Source organism: Drosophila grimshawi, unplaced genomic scaffold (genome assembly GCF_018153295.1).
Source record: "Drosophila grimshawi isolate 15287-2541.00 unplaced genomic scaffold, ASM1815329v1 contig_44, whole genome shotgun sequence".
Taxonomy (NCBI): Eukaryota; Metazoa; Arthropoda; class Insecta; order Diptera; family Drosophilidae; genus Drosophila; species Drosophila grimshawi.
Genome location: NW_025063240.1, coordinates 14,225,124 through 14,248,646, shown reverse-complemented (window position 1 = coordinate 14,248,646; position 23,523 = coordinate 14,225,124). Strand labels below are relative to the sequence as shown.

General features: G+C 37.3%; 1 protein-coding gene across 3 annotated transcripts in view; it reads left to right on the top strand.

The window, feature by feature from the left end:
* The first annotated feature begins 9,048 nt into the window (after nt 1-9,048).
* Nucleotides 9,049-23,523, top strand: part of LOC6556678 (prolactin-releasing peptide receptor) — a 28,033-nt gene continuing 13,558 nt past the window's right edge. Inside the window, exons 1-2 of one of the 3 annotated variants that reach the window (XM_001984235.3) lie at nt 9,049-9,445; nt 20,036-22,132. In XM_001984235.3, the coding sequence (XP_001984271.1) occupies nt 20,309-22,126 (1,818 nt within the window). In that variant the 5' untranslated portion in view covers nt 9,049-9,445; nt 20,036-20,308 and the 3' untranslated portion in view covers nt 22,127-22,132. Of the gene's footprint in view, nt 9,446-19,705; nt 19,949-20,035; nt 22,133-23,523 lie in introns of those variants that run through there. The other 2 variants (XM_032743185.1, XM_032743184.1) reach the window with 2 other exon arrangements.

Genomic DNA, 23,523 nt, shown 5'->3' with positions numbered 1-23,523 from the left:
GTATATGTATATGTATATATATAAATATATACTTGAGATGTAGACAGACATACATATATATATATATATATATTATAATAATTTAAGTAAACATATCGACTTTAGTGAAACATATTTATTAAATATATAAACCTTGTCATCGTTGTGGCAGTTTAACAAAAGGCTTCTTAGCTCTAAGTACACTTACTACAGTTGGTATCGGGTATGAGCAACCAAAAGCAATAAAAATGATAACAGCAAAGTTCAAATGGTTGAGCATCTATGTACATTTATATACGTTTCACTATGGATTCAAGAAATCAGTTCATTTCACAAATACACACTGTAAACATACTAAATTATGTACTTATAAGGTCTACAAACTGTATATTATATTATTATGTACATTTACATGGAGAATGTACTTAAGCGTTTACCATTTTTGTACTTAAGCGTTTACCATTTTTGATTCCTGTCCATTTATGTTAATAATATGTTGATAACCATTAGCTCCAAATCAAGTAAAACTCTTTAAGTGATTGGATTGTAATCGGAAGATTCATGTATATATTCGACAATAAGTTAAAATACTCAATTCTTCAAAATTGCAATTATTTCTTATATGCATTAGCGATATCCACTGTAGTAGTTAACCACAATTGATAAATGCAAAAGAAAATCTGTAAAGCGTTAATTACATACATAATACAAATGTATATAGTATAAGGATATGTATACTATACATGCATATATACCTATTATGCGACTATTTCGAATTATATGCTATACACGAATCGAATTGTATAAAAATGTTAAGATTATTTACCCATTATATAAATATATTATAATTGCGTTGAGCCAAAATATACCTACGTTGATACTAATTGGTTTTTACATTTTGCAAGCAACACGTTTTGGCTCTACTATATTTTTTTTCTGTGCAATGCAAGATTTAAGATAATATGAAACAATTATTATATATACATATACATATGAATACTGAAAAAATGATACGGACAAACGAGCTAATGAAACATGCAGAGCAAACGGCATAATGCAAAATATATTGTAAAATTGTATATAAAATATAAATGCAAATAAAAAATTGTACAAACAGCAAACAGATGAAAATGAAGTTATATTTTCCTACATTGGAGTTAGTGGATGGATGAAGTAACTGGGTGAAGTAACTGGGTCTTGTAGAAAGTATATGCTACTTTGATTCCAAATGGCATTGGCTAAACTTTTTTTCGTAGAGTGAATAATACAAATATGAACAGAAGAAGCATTTAAATTTAAAATATTACTGATTTAATTGTTAAACTTATATTTGAACAGTTTTTTTTTACTAACAGCCACTCTATTGCAACCTGAATTGAATAACTTTATTCAGGAAAGATTACATTGCTTTGGTATAGGTTAATATGTCCATCCATTTCTCTTAAAATAGTCATCCCAGTGAACAAGAATATTTTGTATATAGGCGGAAATGTTCAATTTAATTAAATGGATCGTTCTCTTACCTCTGTGCTCAAGATAAAAATTGTTTAGAGCTGATTTTAAAAGTAAAATTAACGACCCGTCTGAAGCGTCTAAGGACTTACCTGTTTTTTTGATTACGTGCAGAAAGTATATGATTAAATGGCAAGCAAAGTGACATTTTATTGTTTACGTATACCTAAGGCAATAAAGTGTAATAACACCAGGTCCAGCCAATAAAAGAGTAAATCTAATTCCAAAATTGGCAATTAAGGCACATTCCCCAGCCACAATAACTTCAATAATAAAATGAATAAGTACGTGTCGGATCTTTAAGTACAGCCCATTCCATTGGCGCATTGTCCTTAGTATCGTAAACGATTTTAATGAGGTACTAAATGGTTGCAATTGCCAGAAAAACAAAGCAGTAAAAAGAAGACGACTCCAAATACAACAACTGGAGGGTACGTGTTTTCCAATTTAAATATTTAACTTTGTACTTATGCCTTTTTAATTTTATAATTGTAATCGGCCAAAATGTATGCATCACACAGGGCGTATAATTAATCTTTTGATGTGTAAATGTGGCACGTAAGAACATTAATTAGCTGTAAATTGTGTGGAAAATATAATATTTCGTGTAACATGTCTGACAAGTGGCATTTAAGAAATTTACATAAATGATTTCCAGGGAGATTGCCTTTTTCTTAACACATCTTTCTTGTGCTGCCACGGCAAAAGTTATGTCGAAGCAAACTTTTAGCTTGTTAGCCAACACGAGCTTACTTTTTATACAAAATGTATAAATCTGCATACGTAAAAAATGGTGGACGTTGGCCACTAATATTAGCTGTGTGTTTCAATTTATCAAAGTACTTTCAATTTTATTTTTTGAAAAAAGTTTAAGGCAAAGTTGCTTTCAAGTTTATCTTGTTAATATGTTAATCATGTTGTAACTAGACAATTTACTCGTAAGTGTATGGCAACTTAATGCCAAGAGTCATCTTTATTTCATTGTGTGTCAGCAACCTGGGGATGGGGTAGGTCTGCGGCTAACGAGGTAAACGCATTACCCTCATTAAGCACTTGCTGCAATTATGGCGCTAATTGAATTTCAAAATGACTATAATGAGTCAACAAAAGCCTCAGCAGGAGAGCAGGATAAGTTATGCTCTGGCATGAAACTGCCAACATTATGTATATATATATGGCTCACTAAAGGCGACCTTGTAATGCACTATTAATAAGCTCAGAGCATAGGCTAAACTAAAAACTATAGATAAATACTTATATTTGTGATATAGTTATAAATTACATATGACTGTCAAAGAAGCCCAACATTTATATAGAAACTTATAGAGCTGCAGTCATATCAAACATATTGCTTATAGTATTTTAATTTGATCTCTTAGCTAATGTTAACTTTTAATTAGAAAAGCATCGTAAATATGATTAAGTTACTCTTAGAAAGGGAACTAAATGTACTCGGACTAGTAGATGAAAAGATAGGCTCCTGTAATTAGGTTAAACACACACGTGGCGTAAAGTGTCATCGTCATGAGTGTGTGTGAGCGTGTGTGAGCGTGTGTGTTACTAGAATTGAGATAAAACGCTGTGAAAATTAGGTGAGACAATGCCATAAAACAACCAGCGGCTGGTGACTTGAATAAAAACGTCACGTAATTTGCACATTTAACCGCATGACAGCGAAAAAAATTACGCAACACAAAAAAGCATACAAATGACAAAGAGGACAGTTGGTGTGCGTATGTGTGTGTGTGTGTGTGTATGTGTTTCCTAGCAGTGTCTAAATTACAATTACACAGCCAGGAAGCAAGCACTCAAGTCAGCAACTGTCATCACTTGGCTGCTGTTTTGGATCTGGCCGGACATACGAGCATATGGCAGGATAATTATCCTGTTGCTTGTCCTGTTGCTCACTTGTAGCTCAGTTTTCATTTACACACAGTGTCCCACTTCAGCCTGATGTTTATCGATGTGCTTACGAAGCTAGCTGCCATAACATGATGGGCTCTTACCATGCTCATTGCGAATGTCCGGGGTTGATTAAATAATAGAAATGATGTGGCATATATTGGAATTGTAGTTATAATTTAATATGGATGTGATACAAGTGACTGAGGATTTTAATTCAACAATGTCAAAACTATTTTATTCAACAGATCATTCAACATAACATTAATTACGAGATTGTTTAAACTTGGAAAATGCACTGCTTTATGATTTTTTTTTTTGTTTTCTCAGTGAATAATTAACATGTTTTCTTAGTCACTCTTCAATTTTGAATGAGAATTTTAATAGAACATGCTAATCATTTAATTTAAGATATATCTTATTTCACAATATACGAACATATTAAAGGGTATATAATCGTGTCTGTCATGATAGACACTAAGGAAAAATCCCAGCTTGTAGCCTGGAACTTTTAATTAAGTGAGGAGTTTGCCGAGCACCGAGTAGCGCTCCGAGTGCACACAAAATGAACAAATAAGCGTATAAATAATGCCTTAACGGCACAGGCACACACAATACCATATTGAGACTGTGTGAAGCAATGACAAGAGAGTGCGAAATATGAGCATCAACTGCGACAATGGCCAGAATGGCGACTCAGCAATGCGAAGAGCTGGCTGTCATTGTCAACCATGTGAATGACATTCACAGACGATGGAGCCAGCCCAAATGGCTGGCTTCGAGTTACACTGGCTTTAAAATTTCAGTTCTAGCCATTGTGGTTGCTGATCAAATACGACACTCTGCTAAGACACACACACACACACACACAGTGACACATGCACGCACTGGCGCCATAGACATAGACATACGCATCGTATACGTAATATTGTTAGTCAGCAAGTAGCAAATGGGGTCATTAGCCGAGTTGTGGTATAACTACCTGCGAACGAACAAAATAACCTAAGTAGCTGAAAACAGCCATCGCTATAAAACCATTTATGAGTGCTGGTTCATTGGTCCAATGCGATAAGCAGACAGCTTATTGTTTATGTTGGCCAACCCAATGGGCGTGAGAATTTTACGAGAGAACGCGTAAAAATATAGACAGCACTTGCTGCCTAAAAGTATACACAAAGTGCAAATGTTTTTCCTTATTGCAATATAAGATGAGAAAATTGTGGTTTGTGTCGAAAAGCATAAAACTGAATGTGGAAACCAAAGTGCCAAAATGCCTTTCAAAGAGTCCAACATTTATTGATGCTCAAGGCTTATATATGTAAGTGAAAGCACTAGTCTTAAAGAGTTTTCGTACTAATAAGAAACTAGAACTTTTCAACTTTTAAGAAATCCATTTAAATTACTCTTCTTACTACGCGCACATTTTGGCGATAAAATACATTCTATTTTCAATTGACATACATTGAAGTACTTTTCTAGTTCATATGAAATACATTTAAGAACTTTTCTAGTTGCGCTAAAAATATGTTTTGATCCAATTTGAAAAAAAAAATTATTAATGTATTTTCTGCGTGCTTTTACTTTGGAAAGTTTCATTATTTATTGACCAAAGCCAATTGCTTGGTTGCGATTTGATGAAAATGGTTTATGGCCAGGTCCCAGGAATTCCCAAGTTGACAATGCTTACAGACGAGGGTAGCCAATCACCCCACTCGGATTTTAATGCAACTATACTCTAGTTTTGAAATATACGTGACCTGTCACAAGTTGCTATTATTGTACCTTAAGCTGATCGAATTGTCGAATTAAAGTGTAGCAATTGTAATATAAAATTGCACAAAAAACGATTTTTCTCAGCTGGTACAAGTACCAAATGTGGCAAAAATAGTTTGGAAATGTTGAATATAATTGCAAAAACGTTTAACCATTTGAAATGGAATTCGAAAAGGGGGCATATTAAAGTTGGGTAAAATATATTTAAAAAGTTCTACATAAAATAGCATTGATACAATTTGAAATAGTATTTGAAATGGGTGTATATTTGAGCTGTATATAATGTATTTAAAAAGTTTTAATTTAAATTTCATTGATCTCAGAAAGTTTTATACAGTTAATAGCACTATACCTTTGATATCTTTAATCTCTTTTCAAAACATAGTTTTTAATTCTGGGAATATGCACATCTGGAATTTATTGTAGAGTATTTGGTGTGCGAGGTTTTTGAAAAGGAGCACGTTCAATTGTTTTAGTAGTTCATGCTGCAAGTAAAGCCAAATTGCCGTTAATACTGCAGAGACTACCTGACAGCAAGGACTCCACGTGCCCAGCTTATTAGACTGAACATATCGTAAGCGTGGACCATGCTTTGCATTTAAATGACCCACATGTGGTAAGAGGGTTTTGTTACCTTGGCCCACATAAGTTCAAAGATACATATATGCTATATACGCGCATTATACATACACGTTGTGTGTGGCATCGTTTTTTTGCGCTACTTTCACGAATTTCAATTTGTAGGTCCTTGGCTAGCACTTGGGCCACTTTAAGAGCCACAAGCGAAGAACTTTTGGGCTCATTGGTTTCGCGCAAGTTACTTTTCAGATTGTGGCCCCAAAATCTGCTTGACATATACGATTTTTTGTATTTTATTTTATTTTATTTTTTGTTGGCATTGCTTTTGTCTTGTTGCGCTCTGGTGGTTAACAGCTCTCGCCTTGATGGCTTCTTATCCAAGACTCAGCTGCATTCTATCTTCATAAAAGTCGCATTGAGCACCAAAAAATTTCCATAAATTCGTTGGGATCGCGCCCAATCAATGAACACACATAAATTCAGAGCTATCCGTTTGACTCTAATGGTTTTTTTTCTTTTCATTCTTTGGCCAGCTGCTGGGGAAATCCTTCATTGTAGGATGGAGATGAACATTATTTGTGCCATCTTTGCAAAAGTTCTTATCGCTTGCTTAGGTGGCCTGTCATTGTCGTTTCATCGATGGCATAATTTATTTGCCATAAAACATGAAATAAAATATTTTCGCTCGTAAATTATGAAGTCAAACGGTGAAGTAGCAAACTTACCAAGTCACTAAGCAAGCCACATAAAAACAAATCCAGCTCACAGACACATATTTCTCATTTGTATTTTACAAATGCGCACCATCACATCAGACAACATATATAAATTTATTCCAATTAAGCACGCACGTATAACAGCGTATATGTCAAAATTCTGCTATAAGCACATAAAATAAAGTCAAAAGATAGCTGCAAAATCAAAAGACTTGCCTCTTCTTAATTATTTGAGTCAGCCATGAGATATTCCCCTCCTCTGGTGGGGCAAGATGTGGCGCAAGCACATCTGAAATTAAATGTTTTTTTTTATATTAAGTGCTAAAAATAAATCAAGCAAATGTGTATAGAAACATATGTTGATATTTTTTACTTATTCACAAGAGCATCAATAGACAGAGATGCGGCAAAGGGCAGTGACGAAGACAAAAAATAATTATAATGTGTGAAAAATGTGTACAATTCTCTCTCTTGAGTATAACGTAAATATAAAGAATGGTCAACGTTTAAAGTATAAAATTAGATTTTACAGAACTTTGTGTACACATTATGTAAATCATATATATGTTTAAGCATATGATTACCCTTAACTGATTAATTATGTGCATAAGATAATAATTACTTTGAATCTTATTAGTTTTGTCTGTTAAAGAAAAGTTTAATATTTATATGTATATTAATTTTTTTGTTTTAAATATATTAAAATGGATTTTTTATGAGTTGTACATTTTATTTAGCAGTGTACATATGCAAAATTAATGCTTAAGCTTCTAATACAGCTTGAAGCAATGTGCAAATAGTCGAAAAGAAGAACACAGCGACATATGTAAATTATGTTTCAGATTTAGACTGAGTTGGAAAGCCCAGAATGACTTTTGGTTAAGTTCATTTGGAAAGCAGATGCCAACCTACCTGCCTGCCTGCCAGATCTATGTGGCGTATGCGCAACGCGGATTTACTTTACAATGTCAACAGCTTCGGGAACTGTCTGGTTGGCTGCTCATATGCCATACACACACACACACACACACACACACACACACACACACACACACACACGCAAACACACTAAGACACGTGAAGTCGGCCAACAAAGCAAATAGAAATTCACAGGAACGACGCAATGCTTGAAAATTGTACAGAATTTTCCCGTTGCTTTAAGAAGGGAGCCTGCAGGAGTTTGGAAAATTGTTAACAGTTCAGGTAGGCTAAAGCCCTTTGTTTATGCTCATATGTGTTACGGGCAGGGCAGGCCAGAATGGAAGGGAAACTAGTCACTCCACTTGGACTCACATGAAATGTGTGTTTAAAAAGTATGAAGCCTCATTCCCAGGAAGTAAGGAAAAGTGTCCACTTACCAGACCCCTGAAAGAGATGAGCCTGTGAGAATACGTTAAAAACGAGCTTGAGTGGAGTTTATGTGGAGTTAAGTGGAACGGTTGGTTGAAAATGAGGGTGGGGGGAGGGGAGGGAGTGTAAGCGGTAAGTCCACAGGCCTTAATAAATAAATCGCAGCTGCATCAGTTGACAGTATCGCAACCGGGGGCCTCTTGACAATACCCCTCACATCTTGTGATTTCCTGTGGAACACACAAGGAAGATAACAAATATTAAGTAAGCAACTTTGGGGGTTGAGGCGCTTGCGGCATAAGTGGCAGATGAATAAGTGGAATGGATAAGACTTAAATATATATATTTACTACACACAATACAATCGGGCAGATGCTTTGCTCAAAATGTGATTAGTCAAGCCACTTCAATTCGAATCTGTGCATTCTTTGCCTAATAACATTATAATAAAAAGATTTTGCATGTATTAAAATGTTTGCTCTTTGGAAGTGAACATGACTTTAATTTAATTCCATTTTGTTACATAAAACTTTGAGGAACTTTTTGCTTGAAACGGTATTTAAGTATATTTAGCATATTTTATCGGCCTAAATAATGGCCCTTGGCCCTATTTAAAAGTTTAACCTTTGAGGTAAGCTGAGAAAATTTAAACAATAATAATGAAAAACCTGTAAAGATAAACAAAAAAAAATTTCATGCTGATCTTTCAGAATGTAAATGTAATCTATATAATTTATTTTGCATACGGCTTATACAAATTAGATTCAGTTGAAGTATTCTTTTGAGCCACATGTAATTCATGTAAGAGTTTTACTAGAATAGAAGAAATTGCTCAACTACTCAAAACAGCACAATAAAACTCACTCAAACGGATTCACTCGCCTGCAGTTGAGTGAAAAGGGGCCAAATGCCTTCGGTATGGTGGTAGGAAATTACAATCGGGTTTGCCGACAGTATTTGACGATGGACTCGAGCGCTTATCAGCAGCTAACCTGTTGGCTAACGGCATTGCTGGCGCTAGAGTCTCTGCAGCAGCGACGCCTCGTGACGTTCTCGTTGTCGTTGTCGTCGTCGTCGTCGTTGTCGTCGTCACACACGGCGTATGACAAAACAGAAACAGCGAGGGCCGAGTTCGAGGCTGTCGTCAGTTGCTTGTGTTTCCTCGTTGGCGTTGGACGCGAAGCGGCAAATGTGAGATAAGTTTATATAAATAAACTACGAAACATCTTCTCAATTCATTATCTAAATAAACAGAAAATACGCAGCGTTGCGTATACGCCGCGTTTGCCCATAGGCAAAAGTGAGTCTCGCGCGTGATTTTGTGAGGTGACAGCAGAAATAAAATACAATACAATAAAATAAAACAAAAAATATAAAAACAAATCCCAGCAAGTGCCAGAGCGTGCTCGAGTGCGCGTCCGCAAAGTTACGGTCTATGGTCTACGGGTCTACGGTGTACGGATCTGTGACTGCAGTTCCGTTCCGCTTCTGTTGATAGCATCGCGACGCGTCGTTTGGCATAAAGTTTTGGCTTTCGCTTTTGTTGAGCTGCCTGCGCCACGCTTTAGTCTGAAGTGCAAGTTAAACAGGCAACAACTTAAGTTTAAGCTTGAAATTGAATCAATTGTTGGCAGGTAGGTAAAAAAAAAATAAAAACATCCACACAGCTGTTAACTCCAAATCCTCAGATGGAAAATGTACTTGCTAATAAGTTGAACATATTTGGGATGCTTGATCCCAGACTGTATTTTTTAACTGCCGAACAAATTCAATTTCCAGACAACTTTTTCTGTCATCGCATAAAGAAAAAAAGTTTTGATTTTGTACTCAAAACAGTCCCAACCCGAATACAACTTTTATTTCGACTGCTTGTTTTGCGACATAACAAAAAAAAAACTTAGAAAAAAAGGAAAGAATGCCAAAGAAGTATGTCTTAAAGAACAAAAAAACATTCCCATGCCATAACAAGTCAAATGCATTTCGGTCAGGCAAACAAAAGAGATGCGAAAGAAATGAGAAGCATTTTTATACTGTTAGCAACTTTTTACGACAGTGGCAAGAAAGTTCGTGACCGTGACTTAATTAAGTATGTAAATGGGAATATTAATGGGTATACTCACCGACTGTCAAATCGATTGTTTATGCAGCCTCTGACACCATGCCAAATTTGCAAGTCAAAAGACAATTGAACTGTCATCAATTCATCCGTACATCTATTTGTCAAGTCAACCATTCACTTTAATTGGTATCATCTGACAGCAGTGTCTCCCATCAATTTATATCTGAAAATGTATCAATGTGGCCACACACACACATGTTACTTTAATTGCTTTATCTTGTCTTGAATCTTAATGAATACGGGTAACAGCTTGATGCTCAGTCTGTTCTACTATGCATATACACTTTTATCTGTATGTTTGTCTGTGCAAATGCTGTAATCCCGTGTCTGCATATGCATAATGCAATAATGTTGGTACATTTTGCATTCATGAAATTGTAGGCTTAACTCAATAGAATCTAATAAAAAACTCATTTTTAATACATTTCGTGCTTTTTTTCAATTATGCCAGGCTTATAGCAGTAATTTATTATAAATATACAGAAGCATTGGCAGCATTTAATCAGTACAATACCAAAACAACGAGTTGCCATCGGTTATCAAGGTCTTCAATCATTGGAGTTCAAAGATATGCTTGGTTCCTTGATAATAGCAACCAGGCAGCCAAATGGGTTTGAAATAGAGCGTAAAACGCATTTAAATTTGCATATCAACGCGAAACTAGAAAATGGCAAATAGTCGCTGATACCAGCGAATTTTATAAAAAGGAAGACGACATTGACGTTGATGTTGATGTTGATGCTGATGTACATGTTGTGCGCCTGTCCTCAGGTCTTATCAGGACGAAGAAGGACGAATGTGCTTAAAATGTCCAACCAACTCCCACTGCAGATGTCACCTGATGTATATTTGCATTTAAATCAACCAACCTTTCCGGTTTTGGGGGCGTAAAGGGCTGTGAAGGTCAATGTTTACTTGCTGTGGACGGTGATAATTTGTGCAAAACATTTCATGCTGCGTTTGTTTACGATACCCTCTAAAAGAACAGCAACAAAAGGGCTGATATAACAAGGCCGTAACGTTGTTTACTTTGTTATTGAATTCGCGGAATTTTATATAGCCTACTTCTTGGGGAATAGCACAGAGAGAGAGAACGTGTCTTACATTCCCCTATCTCGTCTTGCTTTGTTTTTATTGCGCCTTTTTATTGCTCTGCAAGTTTTGCATAAATTATGTAAAATAAATTGTTTGTATGTGTGTGTGTGTGGGTGTGTATTTTTTGGTCAGCTCATTGGGTTGGGATAGGTTAACTGTAACGGCTGCCGAAATTCATTTGATTTCTGGCAGTCAGTAACAAGTCACAGGTGACATTTTTATGGCCAATCTGCGCTGGCAATAAAACGATTGCCTTTTTACTCAAGGACACCGAACATTGGAAACCACAAAGCAGTCAACAGATGCCACATCTAATCGACTTGCTTGCGGCATATTAGCAGTCAGTCATGCCCACATAGATGCCGCATCATATTGGTTCACGTCCGCGTCCACGGCAAGGCTAGGATTTCGAAATTTCTCTAGGGAACAGCGGCACATAGTTGTTTCGCTCTCATACGAAATGAGCGCTGGGATAGGCGGTGCGTTCTCAATTTACTATCCATTTATTACTTAGCAATCTAAACATAACCAGCCTGTCTGGAGGATTATGATTTTGCCGTTGTTCAACATTCACTTTATTTAATAATTTACGCACTGTGCTGGGAATTGAGCCATGTATCCAACGAAGACCTTAATGCTTACCAAAAATTAATTATATTTCAATTAAATGAGAGGTTAGATCAAATATTCTACTCACACTAAAATTGTACACTAAAACCACGTCGAGTTGCGCTCAAATTTGTGGATAACCTTATACTCTTTCTAGTAACGTGAACTATCAGTTTAGTAGAACATTCATTATTGAAGATGTTAAATAAGTTAAGAGATATTATTACTTATTTCTTTCTGATTAATATAAGTTATGAACATGTGAGAATTAATAATTTGTTGAAGAAAATTTAATATATATTAAATATTTGATTTTAAAACCTCTTCAGTTTAAGATGTTTTTAATTATTTGAAAAATTTAACTCAAGATTTATGAACAAACATGTTGAAGGAATATGTATTGATATAATAAGTCATAATAATAATAAAGAAAAGTATTCCATTTGTAAGTGTGTGTTCAATTCGTGTGATTTGTTGAGCCATACATTGATTTTCGCCATAATCATCGGGTGCTTTGACGCGGTTACATTGTTGTGGTCTGTGGTCGCGGTCGCATCACGGTTCAAATATCATTAAAATGCAAAAATTGATGAGCGCAGCGCGAGCAAAGCAGCCAAGAGACCAACCTTATGGGCTGGGGGAGAGGTAGGGGAGAAATGGAGAAAGTTGCTGTGTGGCTGTGTTAGATTTGTGTCTGGTGCTCCTGCTGAGAGTGGCTGTGGTGCGGTGGATTTATCTGTGGGTTGGTCGGCGCCTGAAGTGAGCATTTAATTAATTTTGCTGCTAAAAACGCCATTTACAACATTCAGTCTGCTTTCAGTCAAAAAGAATTTAGCTGCTCATTAATTTACATAGACTAAGACAGCAGCTAAGATAATGTGTACGATGCACTTATATATTATATGCACATATCCATTGGGACAGCTTGTAGTATAGTTTTTAAAATAAGCAGAAGACAAATGGGGACGAAGAAGAACCTTAATTGGATTTTAATGAATATTTTTCACAGAGTATCAATGAAGATTTGCATTCTAATATCTGAGCAGAAAAAAACACATACTTTACATTGTTAGCTTTCAATTAAAGCTGAGTGTTACTTTCAACAAAAGGGAAAAAAGACAACATCAAATTGTGACAAGCAGACAATTTTCGATGTTCAACACAATGATGGCCAGCAACCATCGAGAAACACCAGCCAATGGACCAACATTATGTTGGGTTTCTCTGGCCATCTTTTATGGTGTACGATAAGCAACGATATTTTCACAGTGCACTGCTCTTCTGATAAGACAATAACAAATGATACGCTGAAAGGCAGGCAACAAAAAAAAATAAAGGTTCAGCAGAGTACAAGAAACCCTTGCAGAGTAGTGCCATTGTCTTCTGCTTAGCCGCAAAATAGTTGCAATGGCTCTCACGGCAGTTTTGACAGCTTCGACGCTGCATCGGAATGCCAACTAATAATGGTGTCTTTGGCCCTTGAACCACACCGATTTTGAGTCACAGTGCAATCGCTACCCTTGAAGTGCTGCTATTGGAAACTAAAGTTGTTTTAGCAACAAAAAAGCGTCAATATTGTGCTTACGGGAGTACAAAAGTGGAAGAGTTCGAGAAATTTCTGCAATAAAAATTCATTGATTTTCATTTGCGTGGGCACAAGCCATTGAAGGGTTTGTGGTAACTTTTAGTTGTATTAATATTGGTTTTATACGGTGCCATGTGCCATATGCCATGGTACCGTGTGTTTACCCGCAAAGAGAAAGGAACGTGCTTGTGCAAAAGGTTGTTCAAACAAATAGCATCAAAAGACAAGAGAAAATCGCATGAATTTCTGGGCAGGACGGTCCTTTGGTTTTGTAGCTCAGATTTGGGACAACTGAAAAGGTTAAACGCCCAAGCAAGTGAGCAATATGAGCAATGACAGCATACACTCCAAACAGATAAGGGACTTGGATGAATGGGTTAAACATGTCAGATGGTTAGATTAGGAAAACTTTAAGGTTGTTGAGTTTCAATGATTTGGAGGCTTGTGGTAAATCAATATCAGTTTTTTTTAATTAGTTTCGTCGTGTAATCCTATAACTTAATAATTTTCATAAATTTGATTAGTATGCATATCTATTTTTCAGTTTTTTGCTCTCACTTGGCCATAGATCAAATAGAGCCTTAACTTATTATCCTCAATAATTTAACGGTCAATTCAATTTAAGGTTAAAAAAAATTGAGAAAGCTTTTGCCCACTGGAAAATGCAATTGTTGTCTAAACAAAGGAAGAAGGGCAAGCCACAAGACAAGCGGACAGACAGATTGACAGACAGACTTATACTCTAGACAGGCAGATGTTGATAAGAATACATGAGCAGACAGACAGACAGACAGACATGCTGGCCTGTCAAAGAATCGTCGTTAGCCAGACCGCCTGCCATTTGGAAAATTACTCATTTTTATACACGTATGCCCCGGAGACTCAACCCCACTGCCTGCCTGCTGGGCATGTGACACTCAGAGTTCACCATTGCCAGCGTGTCCTTGGCATTTTATTTTAGCCATTGCTTGCGTTTTGGTTATTATTCGCCACTGACGAGGTCATTTCAACTTTCAGTGCACACTACGAATAATTCTCAATTATATTCTTTGCTTAGTAGTGCGAGAAAACGCATCGCCTCTGGAACGGCAAGGAAGCAGTTAGTAAGCTTATGCTAAATTATGGAACATTTAACGCAAAACGAAATATCTGACAGTAGTCGAGTTGCAGTACTTTCACAGTACTCGAACTCAACTTGTAGATATTTCGTTTACGTTAAATGTTCCATAGCTTGGTATAAGCTTTCGAGCCAAAAAAGAAACAACTGTAAAAAAAATAATGACTTCCGAACTTTTCGCTTGAATATTTGCTTAGCTTTGACTTAGTTATGCGAGTTAGAAGTTTAGAAAGCGCATTCTCTGTGGATTTCTAAACTTTGCAAGAACAATTTGTGGTTGCCTCAATTTATTGGGGCTTCAAATATTGTGCATTCAATTTAAAGGCTTGCTTAAGCTTAAATATAACAGTTATTATTATCACAAATGGCTTTGTATCTTCAAATGCTGTGGCAATATCATGTTTCTTGGTGACATCATAAACGCACAGTTGTTATTCATTTTGGTTACCCACACCTATAGTCAAAGCTATTAAAAATGTATTCAATTGGAATATGAAAATAATAAAATGTTTTCAACAAATATCAAAAATATGTGGCTTGCAACTGCTACAAATGTCAACAATTTGGATGGCATCTAATTGCCTAGTTACTTCCAGCAGGAAGTACTCGTAATTGCTTCCTATATTCAAATTGTATGTACAGAGATCCCCAACGACCAAAACAACAGCAACAACAGCAACAACCACAAAATCATCATGAAAATAACATGATAACTCATTGTAAGTTGAATTTCTTGGGTTACTTTGACTGTCTTCCTCGAGTTTCCCATTTCGCCGTCCGCATGCCTCGTTGAACCTTATCCAAAAGTGGCCAAGTGTAATTTGTAGGAAATTCGCCTTTAGACTTGAGAATGGTAAATGCTTCGGTGATGGCAAACATTTCAATTTTCGAACGGAATGGACACGGAAAAATAAAATAGAATATATAAAAAAATCGGCATAGGGCAGTTCCAAGGCATACAAACAGACCAATGATTGCCTTATTTACTTTTCGCTTTTTTTTTGGATTTTTTTTTCTGTTTACTTGGGGCGTGTGCTGGTGAGTGATGGGTGTTGGGAGGGGGTGTGCTATTCGGGTCACTCGATGGAATGCCCTCGGCCATAAATTCATGCAAAAACAATCTTATTAATGCCTATGAGGGCCTCCCCGCATGCCCGCACATCCAGATTGTGTTAATAATGTTTAACTGCGATTCTTTTTGTTGCTGTTGATTTTCATTTATATTTTGCTTCATTTTTTTTCTACTGCTGTCCCGATAAAATATCAGCGACTAGATTTCCTGTTGCTGTCTGCTGTTGTTTGCCAATTTTAGCCATTTAGTTTGATTTCAGTGTTATCTTTATGTGCTGCCGCTTATCGTACATCCATATAGCCGGTAATGGGCCTAGACCAATGGCCCGAAGGCCTAACAGTGGGCACGACATTTATCACAAAACACAAGAACCTCGGGCTCAGATCGCTCAAATCGCTTCTACACATTGACAAGCAGTAGAGGTATTAGGAGAGATAATGACGATTTATGTATACTATTTGGAACAGCTTCAATAATTCTATTAGCATTCATTCAAAATATTTTATTTATTTATTTATGTATTTATTTTATGACACTTATAGGTCCTATCGCCTACCTATCTAGGTTATTAAAATGTTTGTATCAAAAATGTAGCTGTCTCTTTTTTTTACTTTTCATAGGGTATTTGTACTTCGCTGCCCTGAAGAGAACACCTTCCATTTGGAATTTGGTATATGATTTATTTGTTCTACTATATATCATAAAAGCTGAATGCAAAAGCTGAGTCATTCAGATTTTTAACGACTTGGCCTCGTTCGTAGAGTGCATTGTGCGCTTAAATGGAAATAAATTTACTAATTAGTTGTTGAGCACATAAATCAGCAATAAATTGCTAAGTGTGCCTCAGTTTTCTTATTTATACATCTGAATGTGTACAGATATGCATGTGTATACATATATTAAACAATATGAATCAATTTTCGCATATGAATAATGTTCAGAATTTGAAAAATATGCAAAGTGAACGCTGCTTTTGGGTCATTCCCAAGCCACAATTTTAAGTGGCTGCCTTGGTGAATTTTAATTAAATTTGCTTTAGCGACGGATCTGATTCGATTCGATTCGATTGGACTGCATTCCATGACACAGACATGAAACACATGTTTTCATTTCAGTCTCTCAACTGTCTATCTATATGCTTGCTGTCTGTCTGTCTGTCGCAAATGTCTATCAGCAGTTGAGTAATTTCTTTGATGCTTGGCAAAACTTTGCAGTGGGGCAAACTATCTAAGAAGTTTCTCTGAAAAACTTTGTAATTGATTATCATAAAAATAGCCAAGCTAATTAGCAGAAATTCTAAAGGGCTTGTTCTGGCCATTATCATCATCATCATCATTAGCATCATCATCATCAGCCAGCTGATCATTCTTATGAGCAGAAATAGAAGTTATGTGTTTAGGAGTGGGTTATTGGTCTACTGGTATCATTAGGCAAATTGATGGCCAAGTTAATGGTTTAGTTTCCTCAAGAGGCCTTTGGTGTGTGTCTCAGAAATAGCTTAAAAAGTTGTTAAAGCTCGTTCTTTGTGGTTAAGCAGCATTTAGGATACATAGAAATATAATACATATAAATATATTACCGAGTGCCACACGCAACCATTGTTCTCTGACAAGTAATATATAACATAAAAGAATATATTTTATTATATATTTTATAGATATTTGTATGTTCAATGATGCACACAATGTGTGCAAACAAAATGCAAATTAGCTTGTGAATTAATCTATTAGATGGTAAATTGAAACCAGCACATTTGTTTTCCCACAATTAAATTGGATACTATTGGTTAGATGCAAAACAAATTTCAGTAAAAACCCAACCAATATTTAATCCGAATTGAAATATAATTATTTAGTAAAATGTGTGTAATCAAATTCTAATTCCTTTTAATCACTTGTAGAGGGTAGGGTATATAGGTGGGCAGTACATATGAGGGACCGACCGAATCGGATCACTTTATTATACAGCTGGCACAGAAACGATCGATCGAATGATGAGTGCTTGTATGAAAAATTTTCTTGTTCAAAAAGTTACTCATAGGAACAATCGTTATGCAGTACAGCAAAATTAATTATGACTATAATTTCAAGTCTCAACATTTATAGAGCAAGTCTCATTTAGCTCTATCTGCAAAACAAACAAAAGTATATACATTCATTTCTGCAGTGTGTACTAAAATCATAACTAAATAAAGTTTAGCCAGCTCGAACTAAATATAAGCATTCGCTGCTGATAAGACATCACTCAACCAGACAGTACGTAAACAAAAGCAATAATACATAGTGCTAAACAAAGCATAAAATGAGTGGATGGTGTTGTTAGAGAGCGGAGAAGGTGAAATACGGAATAGAAAATAATACTAAGACCGAAGCGATACTTATTCTATATTAACCCGTGTAAGCTCGGGTCATCAAGTAGACGGTCCAAGTTGACAGGCGAGTTAGAACAAAGAAAGATCCATAAAACGCTTCACGTGCGCCAATAAGTAGGCAATATATGTTGTACTTACAAGAGAAGACGAAACTGCCATCCATTCTGAAGGTGGTGTGGTGTGGGTTTTGATTGTTTCATTCACCCATAAAAACCAGCAAAGAAAGTATCATTAAAGTTAGCGATTGTCCTCCCAGCGCCTTGTTTCATTACATCGCCCAAGCTTAAAGATAAATCGTTCTGAAAAAAATGGCAAGAAATGCATCAAAATTAAAATTACCAAGTGGCACAGTATTCGCCAGCCCCTAGGAGGTGCCAAGTAGCGGTGACAGACGACAATCGGGATGGGACAGGATGACACACTCAAGCTGCTTTGTGCTGGCTTGTTAGTAATAATAATGTGGCGCATGAGCCGACGTGAAGGATAACGGCGATAACGATGAGGACGATGATGATGCTTGATGCTTGATTATGATGATGCTTGATAAGGATTTTGATGATGTTTATGGCTTGAGTAGTTACCGCCTTTGTTGTGCCTCTCGTGCCCGTGTTGCTCGTTGTTTGCGAGTAAATGCGTTAACAAAAAATTGTTAAATGCCATTTTTTACACAATTTCCGGCTGTCGTAGTTCGTTTTCTTCACTCGCCTGCCCCCGGGCCGGTTTGGTTTGTAACCTGTGGGTTCAGCTTGTGTTCCGGGCGAGCGCTCGCCCTATTAATTTATAAAAATGATTATGTTTTTCCTGGCTCGCGGCGTGAAAACCATTTTTGACATTCCTTCATCTTGTTACTTGTTGTTTGCTTATCTTTTTGGCATGAGCAATTTTGTGGAGATCTACCCCTTTTACCGTACATTTTTGATTCCCAAGAAATTTGCTAAAATATTCAGAATATTAATTAAAATTTTGTTGTAAATATTTATTTTTTTCTAGATTTTTGTAGTGCATGAAGAGCAGTTTTGTGAGGATTTTATTAAGTGCACATAACAATATTTAGTGTTTATAATCCACTTGTTTGTGAGCGTTGTTGTCAGCTTCCTTACCGACAATGTATTACATTTCTAGTATCGAAGCGATTCCAATTAAGGTTACACACAACGCGTTCCCACCCTTAAGCCTGATTAAGGATGTGGCCCACGCATATCAACTCTAATTGGGCCGACCAGTTGATATTGCATAAATGAACGTAATTGGAGCTTTGATTAAAACTAAATTAAATGCGCAGTTAAATTCTAGTTGCTTTTCAAATTCGATTTTGTGGCAAATTTGGAATTACCACAACACAAGGGCAGTTTGAACGCAATCGGGTGCAGCCAGATGTTTGTTTTGATGCATTTTACAAACGTATGTAAAGAATTCAACAATCAATGCAATTGAAAAATATGGAAAATATACTAAAATTCCGCAGACCTTGTGATAAATGTATTTGAACGACTTTCATAATTAAAGTCATTTCAGTGTAATAATATCAATCCACTAACATTCAGTGTTAGTAACTGAGAAGATTTCTAAAGATTTCTCGTCCATTCTATAATTTTACGTTCAGCTTTTGTCCTCCTAATGCTTGTATATTTTTTTATAAGAACTACGAACTCCTAAATTGTGGTGCAAATGCAGTTTCCAGCTAAGAGAAGCGAGTTCATTTTCATTCTATCTATTTCATGAGCAGTTAAAGTGTCTATAATGGTGTCAACTTGAATGAAAGCAAAATCACTGGCTGATTTTAACAGACGTTATCAGAGTGACCTTTCCAACTTTACTCTCCGATTATATAAACTGCCCTTAGACAATATAAGCTTAGATGCCACACTTTCGCTTCCGCTGTGGTGCATTTTGTTGGCACATTGTTTTTAATAAAAGCAGCGCTTGACTCGCATCTAAATCTAAAGACCGACCCCGTGCTGCCCCCAGTGATTGCAGATAAATATGGCATGACTGGGGCAGACAGCATATGAATGCGGGACAGGAACTGAAATAAATGCCAGCCATGGCAACAACTTAATCCACAGGGACAAAAGTGAAACAAAAGCGCTACAAAGGGAGAAACAGCGAATGGTAACGGGAGGGGCAGAGGAAGAGAGGACAAAGTTAGTTTCAAAATCCAACTAAGAAGTAATTTCAGTCTGAAAACTTTTACATTTATACAAATCTAATGCAAGTTGTCTTCTGATTTTCACATAACTTTCTTTCTCTCCGTAGAATCGAGACAATTAGCAATGAGCGAAATATTAAAGGAAACTTTTTGAATAAATAAACCATTAAAGATAAACTTAAGACGTGACTGGGCACAGACTACGGAAATGGCTGCTTAAGTGGCGCACTTCCGGCTAAAACCGGGCAAGCAGTAAACAACATCGAGCGTCAATCCCACTCAGCCAGCACTACAAACCGTAACCCACAACCCACAAACACATTCGCCACTCAAAGGCGAATCTCATCAGATAGCCGAACCAAAAAAAGAAGTCTTGAAAGATGGCAAGCGTAGGCAATGAGACGGTTAAGGCTCTTCTCGTTTCGGTTAGCACACAGTTGCCCCACGTCTTGGGCATTGATATGGGCAGTAATTGGAGCAGCAGCAGCACAACAACAGCAACAACAACAACAATATCAACAACCACAACAACAACAATGGCCACGCCCAGCAGCAGCACCATCGCCAACACCATCAGCATTGTGGATGCGGATGCCGCGGATGGCGATAAATCAGGCATTATACATAATCAATTTGTGCAGATCTTTTTCTATGTGCTGTACACCACCGTCTTTGTCCTGGGCGTATTTGGCAATGTGCTTGTGTGCTATGTGGTATTAAGAAATCGAGCCATGCAAACTGTCACCAATATTTTCATCACCAATCTCGCACTCTCGGACATTCTACTTTGTGTGCTGGCGGTGCCTTTTACACCACTGTACACTTTCATGGGTCGCTGGGCCTTCGGACGTACCCTCTGTCACCTAGTATCCTTTGCCCAGGGCTGCAGCATTTATATCTCGACGCTAACGTTGACCTCAATTGCAATCGATCGGTATTTTGTGATCATTTATCCATTCCATCCGCGTATGAAACTCTCCACATGCATCGGGATCATTGTGAGCATTTGGGTAATTGCCTTGCTGGCGACAGTTCCCTATGGAATGTACATGAAGATGACCAACGAGGTGATGGATGATAGCACACAGCACTTGATTGGGGCGAATGGGACGAGCAGTGTAAACGGCAGCCACATCGATGCCACATCGGCTGCCCAGGCCTATATGCAAGTCGTCTCGGATGGTGTCACTGTCTGCGAAGAGAACTGGCCGTCGGAGCATTATCGTAAGGTGTTTGGTGCGATCACAACGACACTGCAGTTTGTGCTTCCATTTTTCATCATATCCATTTGCTATGTCTGGATCTCCGTCAAGCTGAATCAGCGGGCCAGAGCCAAGCCGGGCTCGAAGTCGTCGCGACGGGAGGAAGCTGATCGGGATCGGAAGAAACGCACAAATCGCATGCTTATCGCTATGGTGGCTGTTTTTGGACTTAGCTGGTTACCCATCAATTTGGTGAACATCTTTGATGATTTCGATGACAAATCGAATGAGTGGCGTCTCTACATGTTGTTCTTCTTTGTGGCCCACTCGATTGCCATGAGCTCCACGTGCTACAATCCCTTTCTGTATGCATGGCTGAATGAGAACTTTCGCAAGGAATTCAAGCATGTGTTGCCCTGCTTCAATCCATCCAATAACAACATCATCAACATAACCAGAGGGTATAATCGCAGTGATCGCAACACCTGCGGTCCACGTCTTCATCATGGCAACGGCGAGGGTGGCGGGGCAGGCAGTCTGGATGTGGATGATCAGGATGAAAATGGCATCACACAGGAGACGTGCCTGCCCAAGGAGAAGCTGTTGATTATACCGCGTGAGCCTACCTATGGCAATGGCACCGGAGCCGTCTCCCCCATACTCAGTGCGCGTGGCATTAATGCCGCCCTCCTCCATGCCAACCAACCACAGCAGCTGAATCAGCAGCAACAACAACAGCAGCAAGTGGAGCTGACGAGACGAGGGTGTCGGCGCAGAGATGATGATGGCGACTATATCGACTCTGGCGATGAGCAAACGGTGGAGGTACGCTTCATCGAGACACCATTTGTCAGCTCCGACAACACAACGGGCAACAGCATGCTGGAGGCGAGCGAAAGCCACTGCCAGGATCAAGAGCTGGCTATCTTGGGCGCTGTTGTGGTTATTGATGGCGCTGCCTGTTGCCAGTCAGATGCAAGTAGGCGACATAACTGAGATAGGGTAAGTACCATTATTCCATTCTATTTCCATACTCATTTTTTTCTATGGGTAAGCTTCAAATATTTAAGTTATGAAGAGTTCAGATTTTGGAAACGTATTCAGTATAGATATTTTTATTTGTTATATTATTATTCAACATATTGGGAACAAATTCTTTGAGTTGAGTTTGAAAAATGTAAATCATTGAAGCAGCATGTCTCTCTATACAAAAGACAATTTTTTTGTATCATAAATTAGTTCAATGTGACTTGTTGCTTTGTTTTTATTGCTAGCCAAAGTTTTATCAAGCAAATGAGATGTCAAAGCATAGAAACAAGCAGGGAAGGATAAATTAATATTTATTTTGCAAATTCCCAATATATATATTCTTGCTAATGGATTTTTTCATCAATGTTACTCAAAGCCAATTTGGCATATTTCAACAGAACCAAGAAGCTGCATTATAAATTATTGGCAAAAGAGAAATGTATAAACTTTTGTGCCAACTCATACTGTTTGGCATCATGCAAAAGATTGCTTATAAAAAAAAAACACAAATAGAAACATTTTTGATGATGCAATTTATTTTGTGACTAAGTGCAGTCCTGCAACCTGCATGATTTTTCAGAATATTTGCAATGACATAAGGCAATCTACATTTTGAATGATATGGCAAAGCATCCGGTTTGCGCTTTTGATGCTTTTTGTGCTGCCAAATCTCGTTCGTTGAGCTCCAACTCAACGCAATGGACGAAGACAGCAAGACAGGTAAAGTGCTTCCAGCCAGCCAACATTCAAGATAGTAAATCAACAGTGAGTGCAAAAGTAACTGCCTCTCCTTGAACTACTCAACCCGTCAGCGCACAAATCTTTTTCAGCTACGTTTCTGAAATGGCACCAGGATATTCTTCCAAATGGTCTTTTAGTTTGCACCACCAGCACTCTGTTATGGTTAGAAACAGACTTTATTAAGTTGTTATACGGTTCTTGTTGCATAAAAAGTGAAGAAAACTGAAAGATAAAGTAATGCTAAAAATGTATTTCAAAAGCTGACGCAAATTATGTTTAGAGAAACGTATTACTTAGTCGGCACTTATTTTATTTTATTATCTCTTAGAAAACTTTCCCAAACTGCAAAATACATTTGGCTCTTTTAAATGGCTTATCTTGAATCTAAGTAAAATACGTAAGGGATCCAGTTGAACGGCGTGCGAATGGCATCAGAGTAATATGGATAATGTGTTGACCCTTTGACCAGGTTTTGTTCACAACAAGCTGCTTACCATTAACCTCAAGTTGCCTAAGAACATCAACAATATTCAACTCTCATTCCATATCTACGCAAATTTGCCAGCTGCAGAAGCCAGATAAATGCCTTGCAAAATGGTAAACAGGCGGTGGCAACGATAAAG